Consider the following 15,988-nt stretch of genomic DNA (forward strand, 5'->3'; position numbering starts at 1 on the left):
CACAAAGCACCGAGCTGATTTCCCTGTGCTATGCAGCTGCTTCCCACTAGCTGTCTATTTTACATTTGGTAGTGTATATCTGTCCATGCCACTCTCTCACTTCGTCCCAGCTTACCCTCCCCCTCCCCATGTCCTCAAGTCCATTCTCTACATCTGCATCTTTATTCCTGTCCTGCCCCTAGGTTCTTCAGAACCATTTTTTTTTTTTTTTTAGATTCCATATATACGTGTTAGCATACGGTATTTGTTTTTCTTTTTCTGACTTACTTCACTCTGTATGACAGACCCTAGGTCCATCCACCTCACTACAAATAACTCAATTTCGTAATAGTCTCCTGATATCATTCTATCTGATTATAATTACACATTCTAGTGACCATCTTTAGACACTTCTCTATAATATAAAATATTTTCCTACTCATAATAAACTCCCCATTATTTTACTCTGCCTGTTTCTCTCATCATATTATCATATCACTCAAGCATGACCCCATTTCCAAATAAAAATTGGAATTTTTATTCATTGGCCTACACAATAGTATAGTACTAGAGAATCAATCACCAGATGTTATTTATTTACATGTATTTCTTTCTTTTAAAATCTGGTATTCATTGCTTAATTATCAAAGCTTCCAGGCAAACATTCCATTGTTAGCATCTGAGTTACTATGGAAAGAACTCTTGGTTTTCTTTGAGTGGTTTTACATTAATGGTTTCCACTAAATAATCTTGCAGAGGCACATCTCAGTGATATTTTGTCTTCCCCTGAGTGATTCTATGTCAGACCCAAAATAGGCAAGGAAGAAGGTAAAAAAAAAGTACCTTGATACAGGAAAGTTAGTTACCTTCAACTGTACAAGTTTTGTTTGTTTGTCTTGCTAATTCTTCTTTTTGTCCCCTTTCTGCATTTTATTTTTATGTTAAGGATAGATTTTTAGAAGACTTGACAAGCACTACCATAAGTTGGACCTCAATTACTATATATTCTGATTTCCCCATTTCTGTCGTCCCCTCAGTCACCCAGAGTGGAGTTACTTTGGATGAATTTTGACTCTTCCCTTTCTTTTCTCCCACCCACCTTGAAACCATCATCAAAATTGGCCAGAACCTTTAAGTTTCTTGAATTATCTGTGTCCTTTCTCATTCCTGCCAACCTGGTTTAATGTTAGCTGGTCTCCTTCCCTTTAGTAGCTTCCAACTCATTCTATGAAGAAGGAAGCATAAGGAAGGAAACCGTTGTCATGATTTCTCTTGGGAATGCGTGATCCTGAAGGATCTGTCTTTGCTTTATCCTGTGATATCTGGTAGAATTCTTGTTTACAAAGCTGTGCCTGCCATTTTCTTCTCTACTAGAATCAACTGATCTGGTAGCAGTCATCTTAGACTTTCTTCCTTGAGTCCTAGTTACTAGGACTGGATATTTACATTTAGGGGATATTTGTATTTAGTTACTAGATCTGGACTAGTCTTAAGTAAGCAAGCTGCTTATTTAAGAAGAGCATCTCTATTCTCAAGCAGCTGGCGAGTAGAAATGATCTGATCACTGTCTCACAGAAATGGAAAGAGAAATTAAGTTCTAAAGATTGAGAATCTTTATATCCTAAAGACAAAAATTGCATTCAGTTAAGATTACTCTTTTAAAATCCCTTAACTCATACAAAAGTTGAAACAGAGAAATACCATTTCTTAACAAGACCAGTACGTCTGGTTTTCCCTATGGAGTTGAAAGAGATCACTGTTTCTTCAAACTTGAGAACCAGATGAAGTAGTTAATGGTGCCAATTTTCCATTAGAAGTGGGAATATTTATTTTTAGTTACTAGATCTGCACAGAAAGAAACTCTAGTGTAGCAATTCTCAAAGTGTGATTTAGGGATACCTCTTTCAGGGGATTTGTGAGGTCAATACCATGTTCATAATAATATTCAGAGATTATTTGCATTTTCACTTTCTTTCTCTCTTGAGTGTGCAGTGTAGTTTTCCAGAGGTTACATGACATGTGATAGCATCATTTTCCTGATAGTTAATTGTATATGTGCTTTTGTTTTCTTGTGTGATAGATATGACCCACCAAAACAAAAGCTCTCACAGGTCCTCAGTTATTTTTGAGTATAAAGAGGTTGCAAAACCAAAAAGTTTGAAAACAGCTTCTGTTTTGCACAAAGAGCCGATCATGTCTGAGAGGTAGGTGGGAATGCAGCCTGATCTCTTGGAGTCCAGCAATGTAATTTCATGTTCATGTGAGAGCAAACACTCATTGTGGAAATGTTTAGTGAAATAGTCCTTATTATTTAAATATTTTGTCATTCTCACTCCTCCTAACCCCTTGTTCATATTGTTGAATTCGTATAAGTGAACTCATGAAAAATGCAACTTCATAGTATAGAAATTTCCATGTATTTTTTCTTTTAGAATCAATGTTAATCTCATTCTTAAAATGTTCTGTCCTTCTCAGTTGTCTTTTCTAAATAGAACTGTTCCTCTAGAAAATTAGATGTAGAGCCTTGTGTGGATGTTTATACCATGAAAGTGCAACCCAGAAGAGAGTACAGGTGTAAATGTATGGAGTAGCTGTAGTCCAGTGGAGTCTTATGAATGTACTGGTCTCAGGGAGAAATTAAACCTGGTTTATTTTGATGGAGAGGTGGGTTCATTATACCCAAATGTCACTTTTTAAAGAAACGCGAAAAGTGATCCCATTAATTTTTTGAGAAGACATGTAGAGAATCTGCAATTTTCCATTTTGTGATTTGAGAGCCAAAACCAATCTCTAGAACAAAGCCAATTTATTCTAAAGTGAACCATGTGCAGACGAGGGAAGTGACACATTTTAAAAATGCATTTAATTATCTCTTGCAGAAAAAGGCAAAGGAGTCACTGCACACTTTTTTTTTTTTTTTCTGTTGGAAGTCTTGGGAAAGAATCTTATAGCTTTTACTAAAAAGTGTGATGGTATTAGAATTGTGTGTGTGTGTGTGTGTGTGTGTGTGTGTTTAAATTGTAGTGCACTTATTAGGAAATCTTTGATCAGGCTTTGCTAAGTCTTTCTGTGAAGAAACAGATTCTTAGTTCTATAAAAATTTATGTTGAATGATCTGAACCAGTCAAACTACATTCCACTACTTGCTCAGTCTAGTCTGTCCATTTCACCTCATTGTTTCCTCTAATCCAGTTTATCATCTCTGATTAGATTGATTATATCAGGCCAACTTTTACTGAATCACTCACAGATTCACTAATTATCTATTAGGCAATTGTTCCCATAGAGTTCTTGGCTTTGCCAGGAGACTCAGACGTAGATTGGTCATGTTTTCTGCGGTGGAAGCGTAGTCTCCACATGAAGACAGGAAACACAGAATAACATCACAGAGTTAGAAGGAATCTCGATGCATACATAGTCATATTTGATTGCCTCTGATGACAGGAAATTCCCTGCCTCCTCAGGCAGAATGCTGTGTTATTGGAGAGCTCTGACTGATGGAATCTTCTTAGTTGTGTGTACAGAAATGTTCATGTTAAAAGTCATGTAAATGGTCAAATGAAAGTGTTATTGGAGACCAGAAGAGGAGAACTGAGTTCAGTTTAGTTCATGTAGTGGGGTTCATGGATCATATCTTCAAGGAAGGTCACTTCTTTTTGAGTTTCATGGGATGGGAAGGATCTTGAGAGGCAAGGATGGAGGAAAGGATACAGGATAAGGCCTGTAGTCAGAAAAAACACAAGACCTGTTTGGTGTGAGTGAACAGAGCAATTACCTTATGTACCTGGCACTTAGTGGATTTATTTATTTAAAAAAGGAGAGAATGACTAAGTGAATGATTGCAAAAAAGCCTTTCTAGTCCATACTTGTGGTGGCAAGGGAGCTATAAAGGAAGGCTGTTGACAAACAAGCACACTGACCCCTCTGCACACTTCAGTCCCAGCCTAGATTCCACATTTGTAGAGTTACCCTGTGGAGGGGACTGACGTTCATTTATTTTTACTCACTACATAGAATTTTTAAAGCCTACTTTCCCCTTGTGTCTTCATAAAGTACTGGTTTTGCATCTCTCTGAAAAGGCTGCCAATTGCCATCCATCCCTTGAACCAGAACAAAGACCTTATTATTATTTTCCTTGAAAAAGTCATATTGTCTATCTGGACCTCCACCTCCTCTCACCCCTGCTATTGAAGTATTAAAAATGCCATGTATTTGACTCACTTCCTTCTAGGATGTGTTCTCTTTTGGTTCATTCTAAAATGATAGTGAAATGTTGGAATTTTGCAGAAAATTCAGCTTCCCACAGTCCCTCTGAGACCCCTCTCTGTTGGAAATAACACTATTGTAATGCAGATGCCCCCAATACCCTGTGGAATCTCCAAGATTCTATAAATGGCTGACCACAGGATATCCCTTTTATACAAATTTCAATCTATATTATTGCAAATAGACCCTTATGTGTAGGTGTCCAGTTGAAATAGGACACAGTCCCATCAATAGGACTGACCTAAAATAAACTTTTGGCAGAAGAGGTAGAGCTAGTAAAAAATTTAAAATGAGCTTTGCCCCTTCCTTCTTTCTTTTCTTTCCTTCTTTCTTTTTTTAATATGGAGGATAACATTTTGGTAGAAATTGCTCAAGTATTATTTTAAAACTTGACCCTCACAACTTAAGCTTAAAACTTCACAACTTTGAAGTCAACGAAACATGAAACATATCGTCAGCACAAGATGCCCAAAACGTGGCAGCACTGTCACATTTTAATGTAAAAATGGGATTCAAACCTCAAACTGAGCTGGGTGTACTTCAAGCTTTGACAGTGCATTCAGGGTGCCTTTATCAGCTGTAAAATGCAAATGGTGTTTAGCTACTGTGTATTTAATCTTAGGCGTAGACATAGACGTAGACATTTTATTTAGGGAACCACAGCACCAAGGAGGCTAAGAGAGGTGAACTAGGGTGAACTAGAAGCCCTTTATAACCAAGAACACTGGAGGGAAATCTAACAGGCTCAACTCACAGACTCAAAGGAAAATGCACTAGAAAATAACATTGTTAAGTGCTGGCTTATCCCAAACTCATGCGCAAAGCTGTATGACTAGTCTTTCTGAACATGGAAAGAAATCAAACATGCAGCTGAAGAAATGTATGAGAGAATAATCCAAATTTAGAAACATGCTGCAGCTGAAATCCAATCTAACTGATGTCTGCTGTAGATTGAAAAGGAACATCTTATGGACAATTGATTGTTTCTTGAAATATAATAAAAACAAGCTCTGAAAATGTGTATCTGAAAACATTGACCTAAATGGAGAAAAAAGACAGCATTTACTTTGTAATGCTGTCAGGTGGTAATTCAATTTCCCATTAACTGAACTTCAAGTATTCTGTTTCAAGTTGCAGATTGGTGGTGCTTATCATATAATTGGCCAATAAGATTTGCAAATAATACTTTTAGTGCTTGGTTTTGTGGTTGTAGCTCTAGAAAAGAAAATCAATTTAATTCCATGCATTGGTTTTTCTCCTTAAAATTCATGCAATTTGAATATGATTGACAGGGCACAACATCATTATGCAGTCTGTTAGATGGACCGATTATGCTTATGAATACAAGAGTGGAGTGAATGAAAGCAACGTGTAATTGATTCTACTCTTGGTCTGACTCTTCATTAACAGTTTGAATGTAGCACAGTTGCTTCTCAGATGGGAAACGATGAGAGCAACCTATATGTGTTCCCTCAGTTGTTTTAAAATTCATTATGCTAATATTTTTTCGCAGAATGTTTTTGCTGCATTTGTTTTATCACGCGGAAGTCCGATCGAATCTTAGTAAATGATTCTCCTGCTTTCAATATTTATTTGGCATTCCAATTGCACATTTTTCAATTTACACGTTTGGAAATGAAAGCATACTCCCTCCGGCACCCCCTTCAAAGACAACCTTCCATCCTACCCTCCTTTTCTATAGACTTCAGACTAATTTCCCAGGATAGAACGAGGTGGGGGGAGCACAAGGTGGTGGTTATAGCTTCAAAACAAAAGAGCTGATTTATAGGCTGATTGATTTCAGAAATAGATGAACAAAATCAGGCTCGATTTGTCTTGCCACACTTTAGTCAGATAAAGTACAAAACGACCTGCCATCCCATTTTGCATACCTCTTACAGGGCTTGCATTTGAGATGTTGATTAAATGTTTAGACCGCATTGCTGTTTTCTTGGCTTTCCTCAGTTGTGTAAGAAAGGGCTTCAAGTGCATGAAGGCTGCTCTTCATTTCTGGAATGTGGAGCTGGACAATTTAGGGAAACAACATTATTTTCATTGCTCACAGTGAGATACGATGCTGATTCTGTAACAGCCATCCCTGCCCTTTCCTTTGCCTACAGACTTTAAGACAGAAGAAACAACAAAGTTAGTGCTGGGCCAGGCAGTTCTGTCTAGGAGCTACAGTCATATTGTGATCTCCAAATTAGATTGTATTTACAATTGATAAGCACATTCATTTCATATTCAGTCTTTCTCTAGCTGTGATTTTTTAATTAAATCAGCAGTTGACTTATAAAGATAATAGGTCTGAGAACTTCATACTGGAAATAGATTTCTTTCTTCTGATGAGAACTCTTAAGATCTACCCTTTTAGCAACTTTTCAAATATACAATATAGTATTAGAAACTATAGTCACCATACAGTGCAGTATATTTCCAGGACTTATTTATCTTATGACTGAAAGTTTGTACCTTTTGACCTCCTTCATCCATTCATGCATCCCCTCCTGCCCCTAGCCTCTGGCAACCATCGATCTGTTCTCTGTGTCTATGAGTTTGCTGGGTTTTTGTGTTTTTTTGGATTCCACATGTAAGTGAGATCCCACAGTATTTGTCTTCCTCTCTCTGACTTATTTCACTTAGCATAATGCCCTCAAGTCCCATCCATCTTATCACAAGTGAAAGAATTTCCTTCACTTTTATGGCTGAATAATATTCCATTGTTTATATATATAAAACCCATTTTTTCTATCCATTCATCCATCAATGGACACTTAGGTTATATGCATATCTTGGCTGTTGTAAATAATGCTGCAGTGAACATGGAGGTGCAGATATCTATTTGAGATGTTTTTTCTTTCCTTTGAATAAACACCCAGAAGTGTAATTGTTGGATTATATGGTAGTTCTATTTTTAATTTTTTGAAGAACCTCCATACTGTTTTCATGAATGACTGCATGGAAATAATCATATCAGTTTTTCCTATGATATCTTATGTATCTACCACAACACTTGGTATTTGATAAACATGCTAACCCCCAAAAAGCCCCAGGTGTCTGGGGAATCCTTCATTGTGCCCGTTTTAAAACATGTCCACAGATGCTTTGCTACTTCTCCCATCAAGAGGTGAAGTCTGCGTGATTCCACTTGAAATGGGTGGAATTTTGTGACAGTTGCAACCAATCAGGGTACAGTGGTGGTAACACTGTGTCGCTCCCAAGGCTGAGATAGAAAGGATAACACAGCTTCCACCTCTGGCGCACTTGGTCTTGGAGCCCTGAGCTGTTATGTGAGCAAGCTGACTGTTCTGAGGCTTCCATAAGGAAACCCAAACTGGCCCCCATGGAAAGTCCCTGAGACCACAGGAAGAGGGAGAGATGTCTGGCGGGCCGGTCCTTAGCTGCTGGAACCCACACTATTCCACTGCCAGCCACTACCCAACTACAACCATATGAGAGGTTCCATGCCAGACCCCCTAGTTGAGCCATTTCAGAATTGTTGATCCAGAAAAGCCATAAAAAATAATAAAGCGTTGTTGTTGTCTTAAGTTATCATGTTTTGGGGTAATTTCTTGCACAGCAATAGCCAATCAGAATTTGCATGTATACAAAGTATGAGGCTAAAGTAATGGAATTCATGATAAGCATGACAAACTTTATATATACAAATGTATGCCATTTCCTTCAATAAGTAGCCACACTGGGAAAAGTTTATTCATAATCATATAGTCTCTGTGATAGTGTGTCTCCCCACACTGACCTGTGACTTTGGGCATAATTCTTTCTCCTGTGGATCCACTGAGCAAGGGAAAATAGATTAAGTTTTCTCTACTGTCCTTTTCATCTCTAAAAATTCTTGACCATTATACAAAATTCTTTGGTAACTGAGATACCTGAGAAATATGTTCCTGTCCTACATATTCACTGTAAGGTATCTAAGTCTCAATTTGCTTATTAAAATTATAGTAAAACTTTAAATATAGATATAAGCCATATAGGTAAAAAATGCCATTTTTCCTACCATTTAAACCCTGAAAATAATTGTTTTATATAAAGAGATTACTGAGAGTAACAAAATAAAAGAAAAATATACCCAGTGGAGTTATTATTTTAAATCCCTTGAAATTATGTATATATTTTTAAGTGTATTTTCTTATTTATAGTGATATAAGATCATCTTTAGAGAGCACATTAACAGTCTTTATATGTTGTCGGAATATGGTAGATGGAATTCAGGAACTTGGTTTAACCATATGATCTTTGTTTTAATACTTAATTTAATTTTTGTATAGGTAACACATTCACATAATTTGAACATCAAAAATATTAGTAAACAGTGAAGTGTCTTCTTCCCATATTTGGCCCTATCCTTGTAGTTTTCATAGGTTAACCACTGCTGTTAATTACTTGTTTATCCTCCCAGAGATATTTTATACATATATTAACTAAAACAAATATGCATTCTTTTCTACACCTGTGGAGGTATTTTTACACTAATGGTACCATGCTTAACATTTCTGCATCTCTTTTCTTCCCTCCCTCCCTCCCTCCCTCCCTCCCTTCCTCCCTTCCTTCCTTCCTTCCTTCCTTCCTTCCTTCCTTCCTTCCTTCCTTCCTTCCTTCCTTCTTCCCTCCCTCCCTCCCTCCTTTCCTTCCTTCCTTCCTTCTCTTTCTCTCTATTTCTTTGTTTCTTTCTTTTTCTTCCATAGTAATATATCCTGAATATCTTTCCATATTCATACATAAATACCTTCATTGTCCTTTTTACAGAAGCATAATGTTTCATTGTATAAATGTACAATTATTTCACTAGTCCCCTACTGATGGACATTTAGGTTGTCTCCAAGCGTATCATCCACAGAATATATTCCTAGAAATAGAATTATTATACCAAAAGGAGTCTACATTTGTAATTTGGAAAGATATGGTTAACCACTCTCTCTGGGAATGGTGCCAGTTTGCATTTCATTGTATAGGCATGTTGGAGAAAATTGAATCATGACTGATGTTCATTTGTCTGGAAAATAGTGAATAAGACTACTCAGAACCTATAGCTTAATTCTTGATAGACATGTAGAAGAGGGATTGTATTTGAGAGCTGCAAAGAATCTTAGAGGCCATCTTATTCAACTCCTTTTAGGTTTTAAGACCAAAGCCCAAAGAGAAGAATGACTTGCCCAAGGTCAACAGCTGGTTAGTGACAGATCTGGGACTTCTGACAATTATAATCAGATCTTAGGGCTTACAGTCTGGTGCTCTTTCCACACCAGAGGAAAGGTAACTGCCACTCCTGCCTGTATGCTCAGGATGCCTGGGATGCCGCTGCTGCTGATAATTAGTATTTCTTGAGTGTCTGCGTGTACCAGGCATCAGATGAAACACTTCTATTTACGTTATCTTATTTATATCATGGAATCCACAAATTCATGTGCAAGATAATTGCATAAATTGAATGCATGTATCTCGTGTATCTCACATGCATGTGTCCACTCTGAAGATTGTATTGTGTTTAATAAAATGTAAATTAATACAAAATATCATTGAAGTTTTAATAGCTGTTTTTCTCTAACTTGTTCTCAATCAGTGGATTTTGAAACTACTACTGTGAAAGGGTAGACCATAAGACTTTTGATATGAAAAAGAGGATCCTTATACTCAAAACGCTTGAGAGCCACTTAACAGTGTTTAAAGTCCTTTTAACTGCCCAGACATCATTCTGTACTCCGTCTGTCTCCATTACAAGGTTAAATACTAATGATGCCACAAGCACAGAAGAGACCACAGAGATCATCTAAGCAGCTGATTCATTTTGTGGATAAGGAAACCAAGGCAGGGACCAATGAAAGGATGGCTTCATCTGGGTTACTCCACTAGTCAGGGCTGGAGCTGGAATCAGAAAACAGGCCTCCTGACTGAATTTTATAACAGGAAAAGGGGGAACTCCTTGGTGTGTCAGAGTCACCCATAAGTACTATAAACAATTAAAATAATGAAGAAAATTTCCTTTCGAGCCTTATAGGTTTGTGGATCTGAGAGGTTGTGATATTGGTCGATAATAACACTTGATCTTGGATGCTATAAATTTAATGCAGAGCATAACCAACAGAGATCAATATTTTGATGTTGAGGATGCTCTTTTATTGGCTGTTTGTCCTCAGACTTAAATTAAATGGAGAAGTGAAGAAATGCAAGGAATAATTTTTCAAAAATTCCATGTAAGTTAGAGAAAGATGGCTAAGGGAGAAAGCAAAGGAAACATTTATTTATTGTCATTATTTCCAGCCTTTATGGACTTCTCTCTCTCTCTCTCTCTCTCTCTTCTTCGCATTAATGCCCCTAAGCCCTGTGTTCACTTGGCAAAAGTAGACACAGCTTTATGACCTGGATAAGAGACATTTATTCTTGACCTTCTCCACCCACAAAATAAGGAAACCAAGGTCATATCCTGTTGCTCTTTTATATGGTATTTGATGGACAGAGGCACTGGGAATGAGGTTTAAGAAAACAAATAAAACAAAAGAAACAAAAAACATAGATTTCACCTTCAACAATGGCAAGGGGGGGTGCCAAAATTGCCCTGGAATAACAGGGCACAGGTTAATTTGTGGAAACTTAGGCCCATGAGGGAATCTGCAAACCTTAGGTTTAGTCAAATGTATTTTGGAAACAGAGCGTTCTGTGTTCATCACGCCCCTCCCTTGTGGAGACTCACAATTCATTGTAGCATCCTAAGTGTCCAGAGGAACCCTACACTAAGGTAACTGATTGACTTAATCTCACCTGGTGATCCCCAAATTTAATTGACCTTTAAACCCATATCTTACTGAACCTGCTTTGGGACATCCTGTTGCAATTCTTGTCTGTTATTACAAAAACAATATTAGTGTGTGTGTGTGTCTGTGTGTCTGTTTGGTTTTGTTTTGTTTTTTGCTAAATACAACCTAATCTCCCTTTTTCCTCTCGTTCTATTAATATGTCGTAGCGGTTCTCACTTTAAAGCCAGGTTTGTCTGTGAAATAACATCTGCATAAACTCACTAATGAGGTTTCTGCCTATTTTGATCACAAGATATCATCTTCAACATTATCTGACAAGGGTTTAAATACTGTTTAAAGTCATTAAAAGTTGAAATCAACATTTGGGGATTTTCTCAACATTAAATAATACTCTCGACATTTAGCAGACAATTAACAAAGACCTTTCTCTTAGTGATTTATTTTCTGCTATTTAAATTTCATATGCAATTTAAAACTATTCCATAGTTGCATTTTGGTAAAGCGTTCTTATTCTCTTGTTACTGTTTTTGAAATTAAGTGATACTGATTAGCCAAAGCAAGTCATTTATTTTCATTATAATATTCTAATGACTGAATTTCTTTTTTGATCAAAGTTGATTAGTTATTGTTATTCACATCATTTAAATAAGTTTATAATCCAGATTAACAGATAAGACTGAGAAGCAGGAGTTACAAGGCATTTTCAAGTAATTTGGATTAAAATTTAGTCTATTTCTTATAACCTTTATTGACTTAGGACAAACATATGGACACCAAGAGGGGAAAGGGGTCATGGTGGTGGTGTGATGAATTGGGAGATTGGGATTGACATGTGTACACTAATATGTATAAAATAGATTACTAATAAGAACCTGCTGTACTAAAAAATAAATTAAATTAAAAAATAACCCTTTTAGTGTTATTACTGATTATTATAAATTCTTTTGACATATTTCCAGAAACTTGCCCTTCTTTATTGTGTACAATGCCTGATACTATTGTCTTATTTATAAGTAAGGTGATGTGTAAGATTGGTACTTCCTTCCCATGTCAATTCAGAATGTTCATTTTGTAGGCAACTATTTCTCAGTTTATTTCCCACTGAGGATTTGTCTTCTGCCAGCGTGCCAATTATTCACACCTTATATTATAATCTGTTATGCTTGGATCTGACCAGTAGCGATGGAAAAATTTACTGGTAGGGGATTCCTTTTCACAATTATCACCTTCCTGGAAATTTGCCTACTTTAAAAAGCTGTGCTATCTAAAATCTTTTACCAGAGAAGCATTTGCATCATCAGTATTTCTTAGCTTGCTTGTCTCCAAGCTCCAACACAAATACCTAAAATAAATAAAGCACCAATTATGTGAAAAGTGAAAAATATCTTGCTTATCCTATTTTTCCTTCCTTTTGTATTTACAGATGTTATCCATACCGTAGGACCAATAGCCAGAGGCCATATTAATGGTTCCCACAAGGAAGACCTTGCAAATTGCTATAAATCATCTCTGAAACTGGTGAAAGAAAATAACATCCGATCAGTTGTAAGTACTTTTATGCTTCTTGTTTCTTATTCTTTTTCAGCCTTTTTATACTGGAAAATCAATCTTGTCCAAAATGAGGGTAGGATATCATTTCTATAATTCTAAAAGCTAAGTTTAACGACCTTAGTACGTGATGTAGTCTGTCGGTTATCGTGACTCCACTCGTTTGTATACCCTAAATATTTGCCTAATTGTTTTAGAATTTAAAAGTATAGAGTCCCAGAACTGGAACCATCACATCTAATTTATTTTCTCCTTGTTGCCCTTATCTTTTGAAGAAAATGTTTGTGAGTGAGTGTGTGTGTGTGTGTGTGTGTGTGTGTGTGTGTGTGTGTGTTTTAACTTGAAAGATGTTATTCTTTTAGATTGATTTTGGTCTTCCTAAACTAATACTCTGTAGTTGGGTATGCCACATCCCTTCTTAGTTCTATCAATTTAGATGGGAGAGTTCAGAAAATGTGGATCTAATCTATTTCCTTAGCAGTAGGCTGAGATGAAAGGGGGTCTCCTCTAGCTAGATTTGGAGATATTTATTCACCTGCTTTTCTTTTGCAACATGCCCTACATTTATTACATCTCAATTACACCAGTAAAATAAAACTATGAGAAAAATGAGAGTGTAAATACCCAATCGTAAGTTAATTTGGGCAGAATCCCTTGGGTTTTTCAGATAGATGTTAACCTTGCCGAAATCATGGAACAGGAAGAGAGTTAAACACTTGACTTCTCAGCAGGCTGAATGGATCAGCATTGCTTGCGAGTTCACAGAAGTGGTGGTTTTATTATTTGCATGAAGGAGCATCGAGAGTCAGACACATTTAGATAACCCTGGATGGTTGCTGTACTTTTCATGCATGATTATAATTATGAAGTGCCTTTTCCAATGTGAGTTTGCTTAAAATAAGACAACTTTTTTTCAAGCCAATTATACCGCCTTTTACATCTTTGCCTACTTGTTAACAGAGCTAGATATTTCATCTCACTCTCTGATTTTTAAAAATTTTCTCTTTGCAAATGAATCAATAAGTTAGACACTATTTTGTCTTAGAGGAGAAAGCTGAAGTTCAAAGAGGGAGCAAAGTAAGCTACTAAACCAGTTGACTCATTTTGTTCTCTAAAGGAAAATAACAAAAATCAAAACAGGTGTGCACTTTCTGGGAGTAATTAAAATTTTGTCAATATAGCTTATTGATTAAAAGAGGCAAATGGGGCTGAAGTGCTAAGAAAGATGGATATGTATAGAAGTTTCCAACTTGGGAGATATGGACCTTGCGACGTGAAGAGAATATGCTAACAAATTCACTGGCATCTCTAATGATTTTCTTGAAGTCAGTAAAAAGTAAGAAGAGACTAGCCCATTAGAAACAGTGTAAAAACATCACCCATCCTTTTAACAGAAAAAATAAACATCCCTAACTATGATGACCTTAAAATAATCATATCTGCTGTTACTGTACTTGCTACCATGAGGTAAAGAGTGGAAGAATTATCGACTAAGTTAAATTAACTTTTATCAGATGCCCTACAATGTGATACTCTAGTCATCCTGAGATTGGAATTAGGTCTATTCTATGTTACCATGTTTGATGATGATTTTGAGGGGTTAATTACATGTGACTTGGATAAAATTAGCACGTGGTGGCACTAAACTGAAGTCATTGCAATATTAGTGAATAAAAATGGAGATGGAAAATATCTGCAAAATATGAAGGAAAAGGTCCAGCTAAATTAATCACCACGTTCTTACATGGTTGACTGGAGTTGCCATCGAATATCTTGTCTCATATTCTTTAAAAAAACCTGCCTTCCTTGCTTCTTTATTTCTTTTCTTTTTTTTATCGAACAATATTGATTTACAGTGTTGTATTGAATATAGTTCCCTGTGCTATACAGTAGGACCTTGTTGTTTATCTTGTTTATATACAGTGGTGTGTATCTGCTAATACCAAGCTCCTAATTTATCCTGCCCCTTTGGTAACCATAAGTTTGTTTTCTGTGTCTGTGAGTCTGTTTCTGTTTTATAAATAAGTTCATTTGTATCATTTCTTTTATACTCCACATATAAGTGATATCATATGGTATTTGTCTTTCTCTGTCTGACTTACTTCACTTAGTATGATAATCTCTAGGTCCATCCATGTTGCTGCAAATGGCATCACTTCATTCTTTTTATGGCTTTCCATTTTGTATATGTACCACATCTTCTTTATCCATTCATCTGTTGATGGACATTTAGGTTGCTTCCATGTCTTGGCTATTGTAAATAGTGCTGCTATGAACACTGGGGTGTGTGTATATTTTCAAATTATAGTTTTCTCCAGCTATATGTCCAGGAGTGGGATTGTTGGATCATATGGTGATTCTATTTTTAAAGGAAGCTTCATGCTGTTCCCCATGGTGGCTGCCTTTCTTTCATTTCTTGCAGGAGGAAATGGGGTTTTCTACTTTATATGGAATGGAATGTCATGTTCTTGACCAACATTAAAAAAAAGAATGATGCTAATGTCATCAAATCCTTGTCATATGGGGGGGAATGGAAAATTCTTAGAAATGTTATCATGACTGGATACATCTTTTATTGTACAGGCTTCCCACTTTATAGACATTACTATAGATGGGGAGAGATGTCTGATATCAAAATCCTGGTTAGTAAGATGGAAAATAAAGTTAACTTGAGCTCATTTATATGCACGTCAAAGAAAATTTCTCATAAACCCTTTTATCAGATCAGCTTAGTGTGACCATGGAAAAGTCATGTCGGTATTTTGTAGCCTCAGTTTCCATATACAAAGAATCAGTAAATTATTACTGTCTAAATCATGAGGCTATTATGAGGATCAGTTGAAATAATGGATGTAAAATAACTGGAAAATATATTCTCTATAAAAGTATTTGATAATATTACTTCAAGTGTAAGATATTTTCACAGTTAATGATTTGGCAAATTTAGGAGATTGAGGTCGTTCTTGCTTTGATATTCTGAAACCCAGACCTCTAGACATTATCATATCATTTCTTGATGTTTTCATACAGAAATAAATTATCATGAAGTACCCAGTTAGTATATTTGTAAAGGAAAATCTCAATTTTTTCTTCCTCCTATGTAGGGAAAAATCTCATTCTTCCCTAGTGTGTGTTCCTTCCCTGTGAGTCTCCTTTACTACTCACACAGAACAGTTCACTCATGACATTTCTGGTCACCAAATGTGTGGAGGTTTCTTCCCACACGAAGCAATTCTCTGCAACCCCACCTAGGTGTCCTATAATTTAACTCAGTTCTGACACTGTGTACCTGGAGATAGTGTCAGACCCCAGAGATTCAGGGCTCAGTCCCACAAGACTGCCACCCCTCCCCCGCCCTTCACACACACCATTAAGATGCCAGTTGCAAGCTCAGGTTGTCACCTATGCTTCTGATCTAC

At 36.5% G+C, this 15,988-nt stretch overlaps 1 protein-coding gene across 1 annotated transcript in view; it reads left to right on the forward strand.

Moving 5' to 3' along the window:
- MACROD2 (mono-ADP ribosylhydrolase 2) overlaps nt 1-15,988 on the forward strand; it is a 1,997,895-nt gene that overhangs the window by 1,173,208 nt on the left and 808,699 nt on the right. Inside the window, exon 6 of the mRNA XM_049699229.1 lies at nt 12,445-12,566. Coding sequence (XP_049555186.1) covers nt 12,445-12,566 — 122 coding nt within the window. The remainder of the gene's footprint in view (nt 1-12,444; nt 12,567-15,988) is intronic.

Source organism: Orcinus orca, chromosome 16 (assembly GCF_937001465.1).
Source record: "Orcinus orca chromosome 16, mOrcOrc1.1, whole genome shotgun sequence".
NCBI classification, from domain to species: domain Eukaryota; kingdom Metazoa; phylum Chordata; class Mammalia; order Artiodactyla; family Delphinidae; genus Orcinus; species Orcinus orca.